This window comes from Carcharhinus amblyrhynchos, chromosome 13, assembly GCF_965287045.1.
Source record: "Carcharhinus amblyrhynchos chromosome 13, sCarAmb.v2.hapA, whole genome shotgun sequence".
Taxonomy (NCBI): domain Eukaryota; kingdom Metazoa; phylum Chordata; class Chondrichthyes; order Carcharhiniformes; family Carcharhinidae; genus Carcharhinus; species Carcharhinus amblyrhynchos.
The window spans coordinates 63,395,630-63,420,599 of NC_137336.1; the positions used below are offsets into that span (position 1 = coordinate 63,395,630).

Below are 24,970 nucleotides of genomic sequence, written 5' to 3' on the forward strand. Positions count from 1 at the left end.
TTAGGTGTGTTTCAACTGAATTTTGAAAGTGAATCAAAAGTAAAGGTCACTGAAAACATTTTAAAATGTATCAATAACAATCTGTAACACCAACAATTTTTTCTTTTTGTATTTTTTGTGTGCAAAGGTTAAAATTATATTTTTACTGCTCGATATTTTCATGCATGGATGTTATAAACATCAAGTGCTCCCATGTGGAGACAAAACTGTAAATTCTCAGTTTGGTTTATTATAAATAAAAGAATCATCATTCCACAGAGATACTTTTTATGATGGTATGCTTTTAAAAAATTGAGTAGTTTCTTTTTAGCTACAGGCTTTTTAATACTTTGCCTTCTTGTTCATCATCACTGTGGACCATCTCCACTCTTTGTGGCTGTGTTGGAGCAGACATTGGAGTTGTGAAGACATTTTCCAGTGCTCCAACATCTAACTGTGGTACGGAGTTCAGGTACTCTTCTCCTCCCAGGCTGTTGGAGTGGGGTCCTTCCTCAATGCTGCTATTGCTCCTGGAGTCTGTGTTGCGTTGACAGTCGTCTGGATACTCCCTAAAAGGGTAATCTCTATTCAGCGCAGAGAACATAGCCTCATGCTTCTGGTATCGGTCCTCGTAGTAGCCCAGGCATTCAGACATGCTGTTTGCAAAATCGCCATAACCATATGGTGGTCTACTGTAAGGGCAAGTACTATAGTAGGAAAACAGAATCAGAGAATATTTGCTGATAATTTCTGGTCACTGACTGTTAAATAGATAGAAGTATAGAGTATGTTAGAAAGGGATAATGAAACTAACAGTTTGAGGGCCTATAAGCCAATAAAGGAAAGTTCAGCATGATAATTGCTATGTTAAAATATTTTGCTAAAGTTGCACGCTTCAACACCCATCTGCCTCAATTTTCACCTCCGCTCTAAAGATATTACCCGAGATCTTCAGCATGGCTATTATGTTAGCTGAAGTGCAGGTAGAACCTGCACTAACAATGCGCCATACAACCCAGCCTAGTTTTATGAGTTATGGCTTATTAAGTCATTTTGGCACATTCCCCAGTCTCCTGGAGGAGGGTTGGAGGTTGGTTGTAGCAGGTCTGGCTAGGCACAAGCCTGTTCATCTTAAAACATCATGTGGAGATGCCGGCATTGGACTGGGATAAACACAGTAAGATGTTTCACAGCACCAGGTTAAAGTCCAGCAGGTTTATTTGGTAGCACAAGCCACTAGCTTTCGGAGCACTGCCCTTTCACCTGATGAAGGGGCAGCATTCTGAAAACTAGTAGCTTATGCTACCAAATAAACTTATTGGACTTTAACCTCATGTGTTGAGGCTTCTTACCATCTTAAAACACACAGGTTTGAAGAGTTGTTAGGGAGCAAGTAACAGACATGACAATTGTACAACATAATTACCTCAATTTTTGTAACAACTGAACATGCTAGAACACACTAGCCAGTCACATCTGTGGAAAATCCTGAAATTGCCATGAGCAAGCACAGAGGTGGTGGAACAGTTCTGGAGAAAGTCAGCACCACATCCTGCTGGACCCTCATCGTGAAAAGGGTTTCTAGGAGAAATTAGCCAGAGCTTTTTTGTTATTGAGAGACAAAGATGTAACATCAGGCTCCATAATGCAAGATGTCATCAGAGTTGAAATCAGTCATTGTTGAGGATAATAGAAAAGTAGTGTAGAATAATGCTAAGCTTGGATTTTGGAAACCGAAAGAAGGCAGAAGAAGGGAAGAACAAGGAGGACATAGAATTCCATCATTCAAAAGTTGTGGGAAAGAAAGCTATGGAGTAGAAACTGTTTTGATCACAACTCATTGATAAGTGGGGATGTAAAGGAAAGTTTAGAGTTCTACAAGCCAGAGAAGTGCAATAAAATAGTAAATGATGAGAAAGGTTGGAAAAGGGAGTGACAGAAGAAAGGCAGAAAGATTACGGGCTAGGGTAAACAAGGAATTGCTTGTCACAAAACAATACTTTTTTTTGTATTCTGAAAATTGGAGAAAGCTGGTAGTAACATTTCCTCAGATGTCTGAGAAGTACTTTGATTTTATAGAAGCTAAGAATTATTGTGGGGAAAAGTGTCAGAAAAGAGGAATCCACATCGTTTTACTGGGGCAATTTTATCAATGACCGGGATTTGAGAGTTACAGTTACAACCACACAAAATAGAAACATTTGCTAACGTTCTATAAGCTAAAATTCTCAGTGATAGGAGGAAGCCATTGGAGATTTTGAGGGTGATTCTCCCACCTGCTGTGCTGGTTTTCTAGCTCAGCGGGGTGGGAGAATTTCGCATCTGGACACGTGCAAGATTTGCTCATGCGTTCCCACCATGTGCACATCTGCCAGCGCTGGATTTCTGGTGCCATCAAATCTATGATGAAAACTGGCGAGAACGCCAGGCCAATTATTTACACCTATCTTTAATGTCCTCGAAATGTGATAGCAGGATTGAGTTCTCCGGGCCCGCTAGTCTCTCTCATCCTGCCAGAGTATTTCACTTCAGCTGGACTCTCAGTAGGTCCCCACCTACTGGGAACTATTGGGCAACCGTGCTGGATTGAGGGGGGGAGGGAGGGGGCAATCAAGACTCCCTAGAGGGCCAGGTGGTGGGTGGTAGTGACCCTTCCAGGCATGGGCACCCTCGTAGTGCCAGCCTGTGCCCCTGGCACTACTCAAAGAACAAAGTGCCAATGTTTAGGGGCACCTTGGCATTGCTCATTGGGCATGGTGCCCAGCCTATGAGGGCAATCAGTGAGGGTGGGGGTCCCGCTACCACTCTGCATGGGGATCGATGGGGGCAGGAGAGAGGCCAGTGATCGGAAGGGGGAGGAGTACTGTTGGGCCCGTGGGATTTTGGGGTGGTTGATAGCTACTGCGCATGTGCAGAGGCCCAATGATTTCAGCCACTTGGGTGGAATAGGCCCTGCCCCCTGAAATCTAACAACATTCGCGCTGATGGCCTCTGCATTGCATAGTGTGTGGGAGATTCTGGTGTGAACTCCCACTGAATAAAACACAGTATGATGTACTCCAGGTTTCCCACAAATTTGACATGAGAACTTTTTTTCAGAATTGCCCTCTTTATTCCTATAGTCTACATATTAGGCCTCCCCTCGGCAGAGAACTAAACGGAAAATCTGATGAGCAGATTTGCACGCTCTAAGCAGCAACCACTTGTTTTTCCTTCCTATGACTTAAAAGGGAGGAAAATATGATCAGCTCTGTTACTGAGCTGAGATGTCCCTTGCTAGATTTTTCTTTCTGCACTTCACCCAAACAAGGCTTATTGTTTAATGGTGGTTAAAAACATTAAAGTGCCCATGTACATTTGAAAATTGGAAGGGTCATGGAGTAGGTGGGGAGCATAAATTGGTGTGGATTTTTCATTGAACATATGAGTTTATTGTTTCATTCTTTTTCCAATTTATTTAAACACAGTGTCAGAGAACAGAAGCACATCTTGCACCTGCACACCTCTGCGCCCAGCAGCTTCCACATTCATTCCAAGGTTGCCTGTCCTGACTCCTATTTCAACTCTCCCATCCTTCTACCTCCCCTCCTCCAATCAAAAATCCCACCTATAGGATTTAAAGGGCAGGTTAGTGGAGCCAAGAAATCTCCTAACTCAGCACACCCGATCTGGGAACGAAAATCTGGCCTTTTGTATCTGCAAACTAAATTAACCAGACCGCTTCAAGATCCATTATCTTAGTTTAGGAAGACACATGTCAGCAATCAGGGAAAAGGAGTTAGAAGATCTGTCCATTCACCTCACTTCCCTCTTCTTCTCCGGAATTTAAAAGTACACTGCAAGTAGGGTAGAATCCTAACAAAAATTAGCTTCCTCCCTCAATTCCTGGTTCCCAGACAGAAATCTTCTTTTTGCCCCAGGAATTGCAGGGCCCTAGCCTTTACAGGTCTCCAGAAGAAACATCTGATGTGAGAATCATGTCTTGGAGATTATGGGGAGTAGGTCTTGCCAAAAGAGATAGCTCCATGTGCGACAAGGATTCAACCAACATGACAGGAGCACTGACAAAGGGTCAAACAGACTCAAAACGTTGGCTCTGTTCTCTCTCCACAGACACTGTCAGACCTGCTGAGAGTTTCCAGCATTTTCTGTTTTTATGACAGCAGCACTACATATTTGAAGATTTTCCTTGAAGGGCCTGTTGCAAATGGGCATCTGGGATGTTACCGTGGTGCTTCAGGTGCGTATTGGGGGTGGGATAGCAGATTGATAATACCTAGTGGTATTATCACTAGACCGTTAATCCAGAAATGCAGCTAATGTTCTGGGGACCTGGGTTCGAATCCCACCACAGTAGATGATGGAATTTGAATTCAGTAAAAAATATCTGGAATTAAGAATCTACTGATGACCATGAAACCATTGATCGATTGTTGGAAAAACCCATCTGGTTCAAAATTGTCCTTTCAGGAAGGAAATCTGCTGTCCATACCTAGAGTGGCCTAGATGTGACTCCAGAGTCATAGCAAAGTGGTTGACTCTCAACTATTCTCTGAAATGACCTAAGAAACCATTTCATTCAATGACAACCAAGGATGGGCAATAAATGCTAGCCAGCTAGCAATGCCCATATCCCACAAATGAATAAAAAAAGGACTTGCCCTTCACGTACAGAGAAATTGGGCCTCAATGTGCCATGCAAACAGTATATTGTACAAGTATATAAAATCCTTCTAAACATTTTAAATCTCCTTACACACAAATTTGAAATTATGGGTACATTAATACATTAGATTATCACCAACAACTGAAAACAAACATATTTCCAGCTCTCACTTTTGATATAAATTAAATTTAAACTATGCAGATACTGCAATTCTAAATCTGATTCCACATACCTTGAAGGGAAGTAGGGTGGTCCAGGCAAGAAATAAGGATGGTGAAAAGGAAATCGAGCAGCCGCTCCAAACAAATTAGCAGCATGCCCCATTGGTGGATGCTGGTAAGCATGTGGATGTGGCAGAGTTGCTGAAGGCATTGGTGGTGGATTTCTGGGGCAGTTGGAAACAGTGGGTATCTCCTTTTGTACTGGTACTTCAGGTATGGTACCTCTGTTGTGGGTGTTATTAGTTTCATTGGTAGAATTCCTTTTGCCAACATCCACTGACATTGTAGGTATCCTTTGCTCTGAACAATTTGACACTGCACTTGGACCGGGAACCTCGTGATGAACCTCATTCCTACTATGTCCTGGAGGGCAGGTGGTTGGCACAGTGGGGTGACTGGATATGCTTTGCGTAGGCAGTCCAACCTGCACGGGATTTGTTTGTGGATAAAGTATAATTGAATTTGGACGAGGTCCTTGAGCAACTGGCATGCGCAGAGACTGACTTTGACCTGCTGGAGAATTAGGATATAAAACATTATAGCATCATGAAATATCTTAAATGTTCTCACAGCTTCAAATTATAATAATCAATATTTATCAAGAATGACATTTAAAACAATTAACCCTAAATTATTCTTTTGTCTGAATACTTATGTCTTTCAATATCCTCTCGTTCATTAAGCGCCGAAGATTTCAGTTTTACAGGCCATCAATTCTGCAATTTGGTGAGCAATTTTAATATTGTCCCATTCAAACTACATCATTGTTCCCAGTTATTGACTACTGGTAATGGCTGGCTCGCAAGGTGACCAAGATTGTTGATAGTGCATAAAAGGGACATAGGCTAACCTATCTGGTTGTGGGGTGTCACAATACTACATTGACACATCTAAAAATAACACAACAATTATCATTATCACTGCAGCAGGTAGCAACTGTAGCAAAATCCTTATCAGCAGTTCCTGAATTTCTATGAAGAGCTTAGTTTCTATCACTCTGTTCTTCAATAACATGTGAACTAAACTGCAGTCTTTGTGAACATTGTCAAGAATGTAAAAATAATTGAGAACAATTATAATCGAAGTTATATAAATCGAATAACAATGCATTATTATACAGATCTGTAATTAAACAGAATTACTGTACATAATTAAATTTAGCTCATGGTATCTTCCTGACCCAGGTGGAATTTTATTGGACTTTCTCATTTGCCCATGCGTAATGTTCATAAATTGCCACAGCCCTTGTGGTGATAGGCCATTATTTGTTTAGCTCCTTGTCTTTTTGTTCACTGAAACATTGGCTTTTGAACATAAAAGCAACGTGAATTAGTAAGAACCTCACATGGCACCTGATGTTGCATTAATGTGTCTGTGTGACCAAATGCTTTCTTCATTCATACCTTTAAAAAATAGAATTTTATATATATATATATTAAGACTGATCTATAGTATTGCCTTATTAATTCATAAAGCCTGTTTTGTACCTTCTCCTAGTCTTGGAAGTGGAAGACCCTTGCTTGACCAGGTTAAAGATGTAATACCACGCTTTGAATCCAAAGCATGCTTCTGATGTTCTTACGATGAGTTTAGTTTGTTACAGAACAACACAGCTCCATATCATACAAGTACTTTGATCTATTTTCACCAAGGTTTGAATAACAGTTAGATATAGGGCACGATCTTTCCAGCCATTCATACAACATTCCCGACGCAGCAAGGTCAGAGAATTTGGTGTCCAGCCAAATCTCCATTTACTGCAGCAGGATGGGAAAATCCCATTGGCATGAAAGACTGTAATGTTCCGGCCGTAGAATAATGAATCTTTTGATTTATAGGATTTAGCTGATATCAAAGTGTTTGAGTAGTGTGAAAAAGCGTTACTGGAAGGATGACCTGATTGGTCATTCTTCATTCATTAACTTTAATGGATATGGAAAGCATGAAAAGAAAACGATGCACCATCATCTTGATTTTAATTATTTCTCATTATTTACTTTCACTGAGTATGGTTTTTACACAAGTCATATTTGGTAAAATTGGAATGATATAATTTGGTAATAGATATAATCTAGTATACTGATTATACTGCAGGCTCTTGGAACTATCTGGAGTGGAGTTTCTAGAACCCCATAAGATGCATTTGTGATGTGAGATTGTGTCCAGTATGAGGTCATTTATTCTGTACTTGTAAATACATTTGGACCAAGTCAACTATATGTTCATGTACTGAATATAGTAGAAAAGGAAGGTAGTATGTATATTGGAAACAGCTATGTAATAGAATGGGGTGAACTGGAAATGTGTTTATAACCATTCAAGTTGGGGGAGTCTATAGATATGTGATGAAACTGTGTGTACTAAGGGATTAATTAACTTGTAGAAAGACATAGAAGGAAATCTTACTGAAAGAGTGGCTGAGTGAGAGAGGCCTCAACAAGCCAGCAAAACCCGGCTGCACTAAGATCAGGGATCTTTAAAGGGTGCCCTGATCATAACGGGGATAAACCTTCCCCCCAGCCTACTACAGAGGTCTCAGAGGCTCCCCTTCCCGCCCCCAATCAAAGTCGGCACTTCTCTCCCTCTCCTCTTCTCCCAATCTTTGGCCCCTTCCCCAACTCCCCTCACCAATTTTTGCAGATGCACCATAGAAAACATTCTTTCTGGTTGTATCACAGCTTGATACGCCTCCTGCTCAGTCCAAGGCCGCAAAAAATGTACAAAGGGTCGTGAATGAAGCCCAACTATATGTTCATGTACCGAATATAGTAGAAAAGGAAGGTATATATATATGTGTATATTAGAAACAGCTGTCTAATAGAATGGGGTGAACTGGAAATGTGTTAATAACCATTCAAGTTGGGGGAGTCTATAGATATGTGATGAAACTGTGTGTACTAAAGGATTAATTAACTTGTAGAAAGACATAGGAGGAAATCTTACTAAAAAAGTGCCTGAGTGAGACAGAAGCCTCAACGCACCAGCAAAACTGCCCCCAATCGAAGTCGGCACTTCCCTCCCTCTTCCTCTTCCCTCAATCTTTGGCCCCTTCCCCAACTACATGCACCAATTTTTGCAGATGCACCGTAGAAAGCATTCGTTCTGGTTGTATCACAGCTTGGTATGCTTCCTGTTCGATCCAAGGCCGCAAGAAATGTACAAAGGGTCATGAACAAAGCCCAATCCATCATGCAAACCAGCCTCCTATCCATTGATTCTGGCTACACTTCCCGCTGCCTTAGAAATGCAGCCAGCATAAACAAGGACCCCACCTTCCACCTTCTTCACAAAAGTCTGAGGTCACATACCAACCGACTCAAGAACAGTTGTCATCAGACATTTGAATGGACCTACCTCACATTAAGTTGATCTTTTTTCTACATTTAGCTAGGACTCTGTACTCTCACCTTTCTTTCTCTATGAACGGTATGCTTTGTATAGCACGTAAGAAACAATACTTTTCACTATATACTAATACATGTGACAATAATAAATCAAATCAAACCAAACCCACAATCAAAGACAGCATCCATCCACCCTCCACACTCCCCCCAATGGCCAGTGCTGGCATCTCTTGCTCCTCCATCCACTCCTGGCTCATAGCCAAATCTGAATAAACTCACCCCCCCTCCCCCCATCTGTCTCACCCCCTACCAACCACCCCCCAGCCTCCTGTGAGGCACCCACTGGGGCCTTCCCCATGGCACAGGTTGGCATTGCATCATGGGCATAATGTCAATTATGTGCCAAGGGACAGTGCCAGAGAGCATTGCCAGGCCACTGCCTGGCCATGCTCCTCTGCCCCAGAGACTATACTCACCTTTACACCCTCTGGGAGACATCCATGTCAAATGAACCTGTTGTAAATGGCACTGGCATGACATCACACCAACACCCACTGAATATCCGGTGAGGGGGGGGAAGTCCCGGACAGAGTGCTTGCTAATGACATGCTAAATGTATTAAAATGAGCTTTCTGTGTTCCTGCAGCATGTTTCACGCCACTCCACTGGCAAGGGGCTGGTAAAATCGGAACACAGAAACTCACCAGCTTGAATTGCACCCTCTGGATTTTGTTGCTGTTCCCATAGAGAGAGAGTGCAGGCTGAAAATCGCCCCCAAAAGATAATCTGGATGATATAAAGGACAGATTATGATGAACAAATTTAATGCGTTTTTAGAAAAAAAGTACATGAATAAAGATAAATTGGTGGGTGTGTATTTGAATTTTCAGATGGCATTTGATACATTAACTAATAAGAGTTCCACCATGGAAATTAAAACAAGATTTATTAAAGATAATATAATTAAATGGACTTAAAAGATGGTTAGGAGATATTTCCAAGTATAGGCAAAATGGATTGGTGGGTACGGCAATAGTGGCTTACTCATGGATCTGTGCTATTTTCCATTTATATAAATGTACATGGGGGCAAGAAGAAAAATAGAGTCATAAAGTCATACAGTACAGAAGAGGCCCTTCAGCTCATTGAGTCTGCACCAACAAAACTCCACTGAATCTAATCCCACTTTCTAGCATTTGGCCCATAGCCTTGCATGTTATGACATTTCAAGTGGTTATCCACATATTTTTTAAAGGTTGCAAGGTTTTGAGCCTCTATTACCCTTCCAGGCATTTCAGACTCCCACCTTCTCCTGGGTGAAAAGATTTTCTTCAAATCCCATCTCAACCTCCTGCTCCTTACCCTAAAGTTATGCCCCTCATTATTGACATTTAAACTGAAGAGAACAGTTGCTTCCTATCCGCCCTGTACATATGCCCCATAATCTTACAATCAACCAAGTCTCCCCTCAGCCTTCTTTGTTTGAGAAAAAAACCTGAGCCTATTCAGCCTTTCTCACAGATCAAATGCTCCATCCCAAGCAATAACCTGGTGAATCCCCTCTGCACCCTTTCAAGTGCAATCACATCCTTCCTATCGTCAATCAGAACTGTACACAGTACTCCAGCTGTGGCCTAACCAACGTTTTGTACAGCTCCAGCAAACGTCCCTCCTCTTATAATCTATGCCATGACTGATAAAGGCAAGCGTCCTATATGCCTTCTTAACTACCCTATTAACCTGTCCTGCCACTTTAAGGATCATATATATCAAAGTTTGCCAATGATCCTAAAGTAGCTTTGTGGAGCTCATACAGATGGCAGTAATTCAATAAAGAGAAATATGTGAAAAAACAATGAAAAGGCACTTAAAGGTGTGAAGGAAGAGAATACGAGAACATAAGAACAAAAGAAATAGGAGCAGGAGTAGGCCATCTAGCCCTTCGAGCCTGCCCCGCCATTCAATAAGATCATGGCTGATCTGAAGTGGATCAGTTCCACTTTCCCGCTTTCTCCCCATAACCCTTAATTCCCTTGTCTGTCAAAACCCGTGACTTAAATATATTTAGCGAGGTAGCCTCCACCAGTTCAACGGGCAGAGAATTCCAGAGATTCACCACCCTTTGAGTGAAGAAGTTCCTCCTCAACTCCATTCTAAACTGCCCCCCACTTATCTTGAGGCTGTGCCCTCTAGTCCTGCTGTCCTTTCTGAGTGGGAAGAATCTCTCTACCTTTACCCTATCCATCCCTTTCATTATCTTGTACGTCTCCATAAGATCCCCCCTCATCCTTCTAAACTCCAATGAGTACAAACCCAGTCTATTCAGTCTCTCTTCATAGTCTAACCCCCTCATCTCCGGTATCAGCCTAGTGAACCGCCTCTGCACTCCCTCCAAGGCCAAAATATCCTTGCGCAAGTGCGGCGACCAAAACTGCATACAGTACTCCAGCTGCGGCCTCACCAGTGCCCTGTACAGTTGCAGCAAGACCTCCCTGCTTTTATATTCTATCCCCCTCGCTATAAAGGCCAGCATCCCATTCACCTTCTTGATCACCTGCTGCACCTACAGACTGGGTTTTTGCGACTCATGCACAAGGACCCCCAGGTCCCTCTGCACCATAGCATGCTGCAGCTTTTTGCCCTTTAAATAGTAATCCCTCCTACTATTATTTCTGCCAAAGTGGAAAACCTCACACTTGCTAACACTGTACTCCATCTGCCAGGTCCTCGCCCACTTGCTCAGCCTATCCAGATCCCTCTGCAGACTTTCCACACCCTTCGCACAATTTGCTTTTCCACTCATCTTCGTGTCAACAGCAAATTTCGTCACCCTACACTCAGCCCCCTCCTCCAGATCATCTATATAAATGGTAAATAGCTGAGGCCCCAGCACCGATCCCTGCGGCACTCCACTAGTCATCAACTGCCAATCAGAATAGCACCCACTGATACCAACTCTCTGCCTCCTGTCAGACAACCAATCCTCTATCCACACTAACACCTTACCCCCAACTCCATGCCCCCTAACCTTCTGAAGCAACCTTTTGTGTGGCACCTTATCAAACACCTTTTGAAAATCGAGAAACACCACATCCACTGGTTCCCCTCTGTCTACCACACTAGTCACATCCTCATAGAAATCAAATAAAATCGTCAAACATGACTTCCCCTTAACGAATCCGTGCTGCGTCTGCTCTATCAAACCATTCACCAAGAGGGTGAAGGTATAGTGAATTTAAATGAGTGATGGGAGGAAAAAACACAAAACCTAAAGTCTTTTTGTTTGTATAAGAGCATAAGAGAATGGAAGTAAGGAAACTGTAGGTTTGTGCAAGACATTGATTAGGTTTGAGTTGGAATGTTTGTGTGTACTTCAATTTACTGAATGTTTGGATTTTCATGCTAAAAAAAGACGTACTGAGGATACATTTCAATTATATTCGGACACAAAGAAAGGGCTTAAAACTTTGGCACTGCAAAATGCGGTTCCTTTTTTTTGGTGCTCTGAGTACACATATGGTGCGAGCCATGCTAAATACCATTTTGCTAAGGATATTAGTGAGCATGCTAGGAGGATCTGGCAGAAGTAGGCACAGGAGGCAGATTGTGATGTCAATCAGCGTGCAATGTTGATTTGACATGGGTTTTGCTATTTTGGGGCTCAACATTGAAGTTACTGCTGCCTCTTAAGACACACAAATCTGACTACGTTTCAGCAGGAAGAACTCAGCCTCCTCACTCTCAGCAGTATTTAAAGTTTAGTAGGATTACATTAAAATTACAATGAAGTTACTGTGAAAATCCCTGGTTGCTACACTCTGGTGCCTATTTGGGCATACTGAGGGAGAATTTAGCACGGCCAATTCTAACCAGCACGTCAGTCAGACTGGACGGAGGAAACCGGAGCACCAGGAGGAAACCCACACAGACACAAGGAGAATGTGCAAACTCCATGCAGGCAGTGACCCAAGCAGGGAAGCTGGGTCCCTGATGCACTGAGGCAGCAGCGCTAACCATTGTGCCACCATGCCACGTCAACAACTGGGAGCATCAACTACTTTCAGCTTAGTTGCTGACTGAATTTCTATTGGTTCTTGCTATAATTATAGAAGCATTTGGTAGTTTTCTGATTTGTTTGAAGTTGCTGATGTCACTAGCAAGTGTGTAGCATGCACGGAAGGACTTTATCCTGATGTCAAGGTCTCTGCACAAGGCACTTGCGCCCATACACGGGTATAGTTGTCTTCGCATCCCTTGGCCTGCAGCTTGACAGGGAGAATGAGCTGAGATAAGACAAGAGAAGCAGGACAAGCTGTTGGAACAGAAAGGAAGAGGAGTAAGACTGAAGGGTTCTCACCAGGAGACCACAGCTGTCCAGCTTATTCAGGGAGCAATTCACCTCTCTGATGTTCAGCAAGGAACAATTTGTGAGATGCCTCTGCTTCACTGAATTCTACCACTTACAATGAAGGTGACCATAACCATGAACATTTACATGCCTCAGTTAATATTTAAAACTGTTCCCATTTTACCATCTAGTAGGGCAGAAGAGAGGTGCCTGCGACTGTTTTCCAAAGACAGCTGAATACAGTTCATCCCTGTTTTCCAGAGAAGCAGGTAGTATGTGCACAGGGCTTTGCAAAGATTCAGGTTTCCCTATGGTGCAGGGTGCCACTGAGTGCATGTACATTATTTTGCAGGTGCCACATGCCAACTTTGTGAAATACAACTGAAAGGGATTCTACTCCCTCAAAATGAGCTGCTTCTGTGGCATTTCATGCAGGTTAATACTTGTTATCCTGGAAGCAGCCATAGTGCTTCATTCTGATGCAGTCTGCTGTGTCATCTGCATTTGGAAAGAATACTGTCCTTCTGAGAGAGGACATCAAGTTCATGCTCCATGATACCACAGCCATTCCTTCGGGACAACACCTCAGCTTCTAATAATTTGTTGAAAGACAGATTGCTGGACAGCTGTGACACTCTAAATGCCCCTTTGAACACTGATATCGGCGCTATAGTGCAGCGATCTGAGCCAATGTAGCAGTGAGCTTAGATTGCATGACAGCAGTCACAGCTTGTAGGACAACAATCTGGCTTTGCATGTCAGAAGTCCGAGTTTCTACTACAGCACTCAGCTATTGGAATCTTAGACATTGGCCATCAAATGTTATATTTTTGTCATAACTCCACTGAGGCAAAAGTCCCATCACCAAGTTACTTTATTTACATCATACACCTGTACACAGCAGCTGTCCAGTTGCTCCCTGCTGAATGCAGGCTGGGAGTCTGACACACCTGCCTTTAATAGGAAGCATGAGGCTCTCTGATTTAACCATTAATTAGGACTTATCAGATAGTTCATACTCAAGCATGGCTAGAAGTCATCACACTCCTCCCACCCCCAAAGTCCCTGGAATCCACTCAGTTTGCTTCCCTCAGGGGTCTTTTCCTCTGCTTGAGCGCTGGGTCGGGATCCTCCAACTCGGCCTCTGATGTCAGCGGTGTGTAATGGTTGGGCGCCCGTCTCTTCCACTGCGAACGCCAGAGGTCTACTTCCTTGACCACTTCAGGTGATAGGGAAATCGCTGCAGCTTCATCTCCTGTGTCCATTTCGGACCCTAAGGTCCCATGAAGGGTATAGGAGAGGTGGTACTGACTTGTCAAGGGGGATTCTGCTCATCTCTAGGGCTGCAGGGTGGACTTGGCTCCGGAACGAGTGGAGAGCTTGAAGCCCGGACTTGGTCCAGGTGTTTCCTGCCTCACCTGCGCGTACTTGGTAGGATATCGGTTCCAGTTACCCAGGCGGGTCCATTTGCATAATTTGTGACCCAAACTCTCTCTCCTGCTTCAAAGTTCCTCTCTCGGCGAGTGTTATTATGGCCCCTGCATTGGGCTTCCTGGTGTCTTTCCACTTTCCTCTTTCCATTTTGACAACAACAGGCTCAGTCTGGTGTGGAGCCATCTGCCCAACAGTAACCCTGCTGGCGCAGTTCCCATGGTGGCGTATGGAGTGGTCCTATAGTCAAATAATCACCTTGAGAGCTTCGTCTCTAATGAAGCTGCTGGCTATTTTTTAACTCGGCCTTTATCATCTGGACTGCTCTCTCTGCTAGCCCATTTGATGCTGGGTGATAAGGTGCCGTCTTGAAGTGCCGGATCCCATTTGTTCTCATAAATTTTATGAACTGTAGGCTGGTGAGCACTGAACCATTATCGGAAACTAATACCTCTGGGATCCTGTGCATTGCGAATAAGGTGCGCAGTTTCTCAATGGTTGCCGTCGTGATTGCTGAGTTTAGTTTATAGACGTCTAACCCCTTGGAATGGGCATCTATTATCACCAGAAACATGGACCCCATTAACAGGCCTGCAAAATCGACATAGAGCTACTACCATGATCTGCCTGGCCATTCCCACGGGTGCAGCGGGGCTGCTGGTGGTATCTTTTGCCCCAGTTGACATTTCTGGCACTGTGCTACCAGTTTCGCTATGTCTGCGTCCAGACTTGGCCACTAGACTTAGCTCCTGGCCAGCATCTTCATTTTTGATACACCAGGGTGCCCATGGTGTAGTTCGACTAGTATATCCTGCCTTGGGATGATGACTCATGCTCCCCACAGCAATATCCTCTCTTCTACCATGATCTACTCCTTCCTATTCCAGAATGGATGGAACTGTGGATGGACCTGTCTTTCCAGTTGCCCTGTTAGCACCAGATGCTTTACCTTCGCCAATACAGGGTCTGTCTGTGTCCACTGGCATATATTGTGTGCATCCACTGGGAGAGTATCCATCAAGTTTAATGTCATCATGGTCTCCTCCATTCTGGATATCAATGGTGGGGTGTCCAGTAATGGTAGCCGACTTAAGGCATTGACATTTGCCACTCTGTTCCCTGGTCAATGCTCCAATTGATACTGATATGCCGTCAGCAATAATGCCCAATGCTGGATCCGAGCTGACGCTATTAGGGGCACTGGTTGGTCTTCCTTTAGAAGGCCCAGCAAGGGTTTATGATCTGTTATGATCGTAAATATTTGCCCATATAAATACCGGTGAAATCTTTTGACTGCAAAGATTACCACCAGTCCTTCCTTTTCAATCTGGGCGTATCTATCTTCGCTCTGCCATTGCAAGGGTCCTGGAGGCATACAATATTTGCTGCTCTTGTCTGCTCTGCCACCTGTGTGCCAGGACTGCACCCATTCTATAAGAATGGTGAGTACCAATTCCTTCTTGGGATCATAATGTACCAATATATTTTTGGATGAGAGTTGCTGTTTAATTTTTTTCAAGGCTCTGTCCTGATGGGCTGACCATTCCCAAGTTTGTCCCTTTTTTAGCAACTGGTGGAGGGGATCCAGAATGGAGGCCCTATTCTATATGCATTTCCAGTAGCATGTTACTGGTCCTAAAAATGATCTTAGCCACTGAGTGGTTGTGTGAGCTGGTGCATCTTTTATTGCTCACACCGAACCCTCCAGAGGATGGAGGCCCGACTTATCCACTTTGTACCCTAGGTAGGTTACTTGTGGTGCTAAAAAGACTAATTTCTCCCTTTTAAGATGCACTCTCACTACTGCAAATCTCCTGAGAGCTTACTCCAGGTTCTGCAGATGTTCTGCTCTTGCTTTGCCCATAATGAGAACAACGTCCAGGTCAATGGTAACCTGTACTAACCCCTGTAGGATGTTGTCCATGGTCCTTTGGAATATGGCGCAAGCTGACGAAACCCCTAAGGGCAATCTTTTATACTGGAAGAGGCCTTTCAGTGAATTTATTGTGGTGAATTTTTGCAAATCCTCATCCAGTCGTAGTTGCAGGTATACATGGCTCATGTCCAGTTTTGTGAATAAGAGTCCTCCTGCCAATTTTGCATACAGGTCCTCAATCCTGGGAATTGGATATTTGTCTAGCTCAGAGTAACGATTTATCGTCTGTTTGAAATCGCCGCAAAGGCGCTCTGAGCCGTCCAGCTTTAAAATAGGAACCATGGGTGCCACTGTGAACTGGACCGGTTTTATTATTCCTTTGTGCTGTAGTCTTTTGATTTCTGCATCAACCTTTTCCCTTAACGCAAATGGTACCAGTCAGGCTGTGCAAAACTTTAGGACAGACTCCAGGTCGATATGCAATTTTGCCTTGACTCCTTTGATTGTCCGTCAGCCTTCCCGAAAAACCTCTGGATATTTGCTCAGGGCCTCACTCAGGTGACCATTTTCCAGCTGGAAGATATTTATCCAATCTAGCTGGATCTCTTTTAATCAATTTTGCCCTAATAGGCTCGGTCCCGAACTTTCCAGTACCATTAATGGGAGCTTAACTAATTGTTTCCTGTAAGTAACTGGCACATGGATTGTACCCATCGTTTTCAGTGGTTCCCCCGTGTCGATCATCAGCTTTGCCGAAGTTTTGGTCTGGGCTAAGGGTTGGAGTCCAGTGCGTATCTTGTTGAACACTGCCTCCCCTATGACCGATACAGCTGCACCTGTGTCGACCTTCATTAAAATTGGGCGTTCATTCAGTCTCACTGACAATTTGATGGAATCTGATTTTGTCATCGCTACGCACAGTAGCTATTCCTTGTCAGAGGTAGGGGGAGCTTCCAGGTTGTGCATTCTCCTGTCTCTCAGCCTACATGTTCTTTTCACCCATGTTGGTTAGGAGACTTGCTTTTCCTCTGAGCATTCTGACACTGGCAACCATAACAATGTCGTATCAAGTGGGGCTCTACAGGAATTGCTGTCACTCTGGGCTTAACTTGACCTTGTCTAGGTACGATTCTATAGGTGGACTTGGGCTCCCTCATATCCAAATCCTTTCAGAGGGCCGGTATGTAGTGGCCTGCCCCGTAGTGGTAGTCCCCTAACCCAGTTTCCCTCATAGATTATCATGAAGTTGACCGTTGTCTCCATGCTGGAGGAGATGGATTCCAAGCTCTATCCAATGTTTTGTGTGAGGTTGGACAACAGCTCAAAGTTCATTGATATTGAGCACAGGCTTCCTGACAGAGTTACCAATGCATCAAATATTGCATTGTTCATAGTCATCAGCCTTTTTCTGTAGGCCACTCCATCAAACTCCTTGGGCGTGATCTTACCGGCTCACTACACCGGTCGATTGGTGTGGCGAGCTAGTAAAAAGGGCAAGAGAAAAAAGAAATCAGGTTCACACCCAGTTTCTCACTTCTTGCGAGCTTATCTGTTTTGTTGGTGAAAGCAGCCTCACGCCCAGAAAGGGATGGGACCCTGCAGCCCAACTTACATTTATATATGCCATCTGACCCCATGTCAGGTGACCCAATGCAGTACAGAGCGTATCATATTCTACCTAATACTGGAGTGACACAACTGCAATCACTCTAATATCATGACATTTCCCTTTATTTCAAAAAGCAGAAACACTTCAAATTTGTTTCTGTCAGAACAAAATACGCTGAGATTATAGCCTACTCAAGTACACAAAGTCTCTTAGGTAGTCTTTCACACTCTGTTTTGATCAATACGTCTTTTACTCGTTTCTGTATCCTGTGGTTTTTTTTCACAATTCTTCCACTGGATGTTCTGAATGGTAACAGAGATGATTTTGACAAGGAGCCTGCTTCACCTCTGTGTCACTTTCACTACTTAGAAAGCTTTCAGGATTTTCAACCTTTGTCTGGTTAGCTATTATTTCACTGGTGGATTCTGGTTCTCAATCTTCTGCTACACATTCTGGTTCAGAGTAGGATCGCATTTCATTTGGTTTCCATAGGAATTTCCAGTTTCTCTTGTACTATTATCAGTTTGGTGTTTGCACTGTGGAACATCTTAGTTCTCCTGTGATTCCTGTGGCAACAACAGGATTCCAGATCCCATCCTGCTGAACTCTTACCGTCTCTCCCGTGTTCAGTTCAGACAGACTTAGGCTCCTCGGTCAAAGTGCTGTTTCTGCTGTCTCTATTTAAACAGATGAACAGGTCCTGCAAGTTGTCCCTCACTAACTGTGGAAATAGCAACGGGGATGAAGTTGAAATCTTCGTTCTTAGTCTTCTTCCCATCAAGATCGGTGCTAGAGATGATCCAAAGCCCTCTAATGGAATATTCCTGAAATCCAACATGTCTAAGTAGGATTCTCTTCCATCCACCTTTGTCTTCACCAACAGGTTTTTTTTCATCATTCCACTGGATTGTGGATATTTGGGATGAGATGTAACATGGCAAATCTCCCAATTCTGTGCAAATTTGTAAAACTCAGTGCCTGGGAATTATGCACTTCAGACATGCCATGGTGAGCAGAAGTTATTAAGTGTTTTAATAGTGGTGTTCTTACTGTCCTTTCTCAGCAGCACAGACACATAAAACTTTTGAGTAATAATCTGCTAGTAGGTACTTATTGTTATAGAATGTGAACAAATCATGTCAATTCTCTGCCAGGGCCTTCCTGGAACACTGTGGTTGAAGTGGTTCTTTTTGCTGTGACTTACCGTAATTTTGGCACACTGCACCACACATTCACCATTTCCCCAATTTGTCCTCCCATTCCATGCCAATATATTACAGCTCGAACTCTTCTCCTGTATGTTTCATAGATATCAAGGTTCCATCAATTTTGATGATGTGTTCTCCCTTTCGGCAATCAATCCTCTTGAACATATATATCTTTGTACTCACTCAGGATGTCATCAGAGGTTACAGTCATTATTCACAAACTTTAAGTCTAAGAATGGATGCTGCATCATATTTCACCACGATAAATAAAAGTGCTTGAGACTTATTTTGTAGTTTACTTTAAATGTGCATTGGCTTTCTATAGCAGTTTCATCACTAGTATAAGTTAACAGTCTCACTTTATTTTAGTTAGCTGTTTTCCTTTACTTATCTTATGTTACAGGCCTCTGGGAAGGACATTTCCTTGTATATCCACGTGAAGCTTGAAATTCACCATCATTTTGGTAATTGATAAATCAATCTTCCATTCACCTTCTTTCAACTTTACTGTTAGCACACCAATGAAAATTTCAGATTCAGCACTTGCGTCATCACCTGCAATTGTGTGCACTTTTTTCATTTTACACATCTTAGCAAAGGGTTTTGTTTATGACAGTTCTTACACTGCTTTCTGGACAACTACATGTAAACGCTCTGTTCTGCGTCAACTGCATTTTAATTTTCTATTCTTTTTACCTTCAAGCTGTCGATTTGCTTTTCTCTCGCACTGTTGCTGTTCAACTGCATTTAGCTATTTGACTGTGTGAGGCAGCAGTGCTAACCACTGTGCCATCGTGCTGCCCAATTACTGGAACATGCATCACTGATGAAAGTCTAAACTTTTTTACATGCACACAAGGCAGTGACAACATTAGTCAATAAATAAATGAGTTAAGAAAACGAGCTATATTGTGTGAATTTGGAGAGCTTGAAGAAGAGACAATTCTGTTATCTGTTTAAGCTGGCATTTTTTGTCTGCCACTATACAGATATTTACTGCTTTCTCCAGCATGATATCCACACTTCCCTCAAAAGCCATTCTCTCAGGAGATCTTTTGTGATAATGCCTTATTCTATCACAGATGATTCATTCTTCAAGCTCTCCAAATTCACACAATATAGCTTATTTTCTCAACTCAGTTATTTATTGACTAATGTTGCCACTGACTTGTGTGCATGTAAAAAAATTGAACCTTTCATATGTGATGCATATTGCAGTAAACGGGCAGCATAGTGGCACGGTAGTTCACACTGCTGCCTCACAGCGCTAGGGATCTGGGTTTGATTCCTGGCTTGGGTCACTGTTCTGTGTGATGTCTGCACATTCTCCACATGTCTGTGTGGGTTTCCTCTCAATGCTCTGGTTTTCTCCCACAGTCCAAAAGACATGCTGGTTAAGTGCATTGGTCATGCTAAATCCTTCCTCAGTGTAACTGAACTGATGCCAGACTAGGGAATTCTCAAAGGAACTTCATTGCCATGTTAATGTAAGCCTATTTGTGACACTAATAACATTATATCATCAATCTTAAATTTTGAATTTTCCCATTAGTTCTTTCAAATCATTTTGTTTATCATAATTTTCAAATGTGAATATGCCATAGACATCTACAGCTGCTTCCCCAACTACATGGGGACTACAACTACTTATTTTTTTCGATATATAAAAGATGAGAGAGAAGCAAAAATATACATTAGACTACTGGAAAAAGAGGCTGGAGAAATAATAATAGGAAACAAAGAAATGGCAGAGAAATGGAATAGTTATTTTGCATCAGTTTTCATGGTGGAAGACACCAGTGGGATGCCAGAACTCCAGGAGAATCAGAGGGCACAGGTGAGTGTAGTGGCCATCGCTAAGGAGAAGGTTCTGGGGAAACTGAAAGGTCTGAAGGTGAATAGGTCATCTGGACTATATGGAATACACCCCAAGGTTCTAAAAGAGATACCTGAGGAAATTGTGGAGGCATTGGTGGTGATCTTTCAGAATAATGGAGGCAGGCCCAAAGGGCCTGTTTCCCAGGCTGTTTTGTTCTTTGTTCTTTGATGTGGGGATGCCAGCGTTGAACTGCAGTAAACACAGTAAGAAGTCTCACAACACCAGGTTAAAGTCCAACAAGTTTATTTGGTAGCAAATGCCACTAGCTTTCGGAGCTAGGTACCTTTAAGATTTGATTAGCTGTAAAGACTCGCATTCCAATCATTATTCATGTAAATTGAGTTTATGTCTTTATATGCTCTGTTTGTGATCAGAACTCCCACTCACCTGATGAAGGAGCAGTGCTCTGGAAGGTCGTGGCATTTGCTATCAATAAACCTGTTGAACTTTAAACTGGTGTTGTAAGACTTCTTACGGCAGGGAGGGTCTCAGAGGACTGGAAAGTAGCTAATGTAACACCGCTGTTTAAGAAGGGGGGGAGGCAGCAGAGGGGAAATTAAAGGCCAGTTAGCCTGACTTCAGTCTTTGGCAAGATTTTAGAGTCCATTATTAATGAGATTGCAGAGTACTTGGAAGTGCATGATAAACTAGGACAGAATTAGCACGGTTTCGTCAATAGGAGGTCATGTCTCACAAGTATGTTAGAGTTCTTTGAGGAGGTAACAAGGAAGTTAGATAAAGAAGAACCAGTGGGCATGATTTATTTAGATTTCCAAAAGGCATTTGACAGGGTGCCGCATAAGAGACTGTTAAATCAGTTAAGAGCCCAGGGTGTTAAGGGTAAGATCCTGGCATGGATATAGGATTGGCTGACTAGCAAAAGGCAGAGAGTGGGAATAAAGGGGTTTTCTTCAGGATGGCAGTTGGTGACTAGTGGTGTGCCTCAGGTGTCAGTGCTGGGACCACAACTTTTCACAATATATATTAATGATTTGGAAGGAGGAACTGAAGGCACTGTTGCTAAGTTTGCAGATAATACAAAGATATGTAGAGTAACAGATAGTATTGAGGAAGCAGGGAGGCTGCAGAAAGATTTGGATAGGTTAGGAGAATGGGCAAAGTAGTGGCAAATGGGATACAATGTGGAAAAATGAGAGGTTATGCACTTTGGAAAGAGGAATGGAGGCATAGACTATTTTCTAAATATGAACATGCTTAGGAAATCAGAAACATAAAAGGATTTGGGGGTCCTTGTTCAAGATTCTCTTAAGGTTAACGTGCAAGTTCAGTTGGCATTTAGGAAGGCAAATGCGATGTTAGCATTCATGACGAGAGGGTTAGAATACAAGAGCTGGGATGTACTTTTGTGGCTATATAAGGCTCTGGTCAGACCCCATTTGGAGTATTGTGAGCAGTTTTGGGCCCTGTATCTAAAGAAGGATGTGCTGGCCTTGGAAAGGGTCTAGAGGAGTCCACATGAATGAGGGGTTTAAGTCTATAAGAGAAATATTGCTTGATTGGAACTAATAGTGATAGGTTAGCAGTTAAGAATTGTATCTTGAAAAAAAGTTAAAAAGGGCAGCATGGTAACATAATGGTTAGCACTGTTGCTTCACAGCTCCAGGGACCTGGGTTCGATTACCGGCTCAGGTCACTGTGCGGAGTTTGCACATTCTCCCCGTGTCTGCGTGGGTTTCCTCTGGGTGCTCCGGTTTCCTCCCACAGACCAAAGATGAGTGGGTTAGGTGGATTGGCCAAGCTAAATTGTCCCTTAGTGTCCCGGGATGCATAGGTTAGAGGGATTAGCGGTGGGTACGGGAATGGGGATTGTTGTCGGTGAAGGCTCGATGGGCCGAATGGCCTCCTTCTGCACTGTAGGGTTTCTATGGTTCTATTCCTGGAATGAAGAGCTTGTCATATGAGGAATGGTTGAGGACTCTGTGTCTATACTCATTGGGGTTTAGAAGGATGATGGGGGATCGTATTGAAACTTTCGGGATACTGCAAGGCCTGGATAAAGTGGACGTGGAGAGGATATTTCCATTAATAGGAAAAACTAGAACCAGAGGACACAAGATGAGAAGGAATTTCTTCAGCCACAGAGTGGTGAATCTGTGGAACTCTTTGCTGCAGAAGGCTGTGGAGGCCAGGTCATTGAGAGTCTAAGACAGAAATAGATAAGTTCTTGATTAGTAATAGGTTCAGGGGTTATGGGGAAAAGGCAGGAGAATGAGGGTGAGAAAAATATCAGCCATGATTGAATGATGGAGTAGACTCAATGGACCTACTGGCCTAATTCTGCTCCTATGTCTTATGGTCTTACGAAGAAAAATGGAAAACTTTCTGCAGGTCTTTCTTAAGATTGTCCATTGCTGTGAGGTACAGGCTGAACACTGCAGTCCTCCGAAAGATTGCCCTCCAAACTGAGCTCTGTCAGTAATTTCAGATCTCCATTGTTACATTTAGTCCACTTCAAACATCATGGGTATGATTTTCCCAGCCCACTGCATTGTTTGGGTTGCACAGCAGGCCGAGAAATTTAAGCAGGGGGAGAATAACAGCATTTGTGACCGGCATCCAGCCAGTTGCTATCTTCCCAGCCCACGTTTTATAGAGTAATTAGATTACCATATGCAGAAGCTGCTCTGTCTCACTTTAGCCCAAGACTCAACCCTGGCACTGCCAGCTTGGCACCCTGGCATTGGGAAATGCCAAGGGGATGGGGCCTGACGGGCAGAGCCAGACGTGGAAGGAGCCAAACTGGGGTTGGGGGAGGTAAGAGGGGAGGGAAAAGGAGAGGACTCTGTATTGGGAGTGGCGGCTGCTGGCAGGGCTGGCACAGAGTTCAGCCATTGGGGGTTGGGGGAGGGTGGTTTTCAGAGGCTGGCCATCAAGAATAGGGCTGGGAGGTTCAAAGGGTGCCAATCAGGGATGTGGGGGGTTATTGGGGTAGCCATTGGGAGGCCAGGTTCGGTGATTAGAGGCCAGGTCAGGCATTGGGTGGAGGGGTGGGGGAGGTTGGGAGCAGGAATAGGGAGGCAGGTTGGTGACTGGGAGGCTAACAGTGTGGGGCGGGGAGGGGGGGGTGTAAGATGCATGTCAACTGATCTCCATCATATTGAAAGATTGGCACAAGGACACTAGCACCCTCTCCAGTCTGATACTGGCCTTTCAGGTGGGATTAGGCTCCCCCCAGCCCCCAACAATTGGCATAAATCTTGGGACAGACTCTGTGATGTACGGAGTGCCAGGAATATATGTCACTATGCTCGCCCAAAAAATGGACGGTAAAACTCATGTATTCCCGCCTTTTGGGCACTGTTTTTGGGGGAAAATGCCCGCCCTCCCCACACAAGTCTTGTTTTTATGTTGCAGGATGACCAATATCATTATTGCAAACTAATTTTATTAAGAACATCTGGTTCCAGCTTACACTTACATGTGCTATCTGACCTTCAGCCCCCAGATCAGATGACCTACAAAGTACCGAATGCACCATATTGTATCTACTACTGGAGTACACTACCACAATCTCTCTAATATTACAGCAGGTGTCAGCACATCATCAGCTTCGATGGTTTCAGTCCCGCCATTGACTTATTCTCAGTTGATTGTTCCAACAATGGCAAGCACTGTCTCCTCAATGTAGGTAAGAGCATGTTACAGCAAGTATGTGACAAATCTACAAATGTGAGGTATGAGTCAAAGTAGTTAATAACAGAGATAATAGCGATTGTTGGTCAGTGAGTGTTGAAGGCGTGGTGTACTGAGCAGTCAGAGTCTAATGCCCTTGACCACTGTCTGACATCACCGAACTCCTTGTGACACTTTTTTCTGGACCTGGTCAATGTTCCTCTAATTTCCCTTGGGTGTGCACAGACTGTTGCACTGTGTGGTCTCTAAGATTTCCACCTGGTCATGCATGTGTGCATCTTAAAGGGAATGTTGTTTGTGCGTGACAGGTTTGTTTCTTACATGGCACATTCCTCATTGCTACATGATCTTACATTCACACAGCCTACAAGGAGCATTGCCTCTGACTATATTGATCCGACTGTTTTTGCAAGATTGTCTGGATGGCCTCCTGGCTCCTTGAATAGATGATATCTCTCCTGCTCTCCACATCTTGCATCAAGACCTTCAGTGCAATAAAGAATTGGGAGGACAGAGTGTTATACATTCTGCTCAGTTTTCCAGGTTTGCAGTAGCCTGTTCAGCATTACTGACAGGAACTACTGGAGGCTGTTGAGAAACTAGTAACTTCTCATTTTTTAAAGTATCTTAACTTGAAGCTAGGATGAGATCTCTCCTATCTTCGTGTCTCCATAACAATTCCATGGGTTGCTGCTGACCCCCTTCACCTGTTCACCTTCACCGCTCCCAGGACTTATCTCTGAGTTGGGGCTGGC

The 24,970-nt window shown here is 43.5% G+C and overlaps 1 protein-coding gene across 1 annotated transcript in view; it reads right to left on the reverse strand.

Annotated features, from left to right (window-relative positions):
* Positions 1-310: 310 nt before the first annotated feature.
* Positions 311-24,970, reverse strand: part of LOC145351306 (transcription factor SOX-30-like) — a 41,939-nt gene continuing 17,279 nt past the window's right edge. Inside the window, exons 5-6 of the mRNA XM_080200930.1 lie at positions 4,878-5,379; positions 311-686 (exon numbers count right to left, since the gene is read on the reverse strand). Of these exons, the coding sequence (XP_080057056.1) occupies positions 311-686; positions 4,878-5,379 (878 nt within the window). The remainder of the gene's footprint in view (positions 687-4,877; positions 5,380-24,970) is intronic.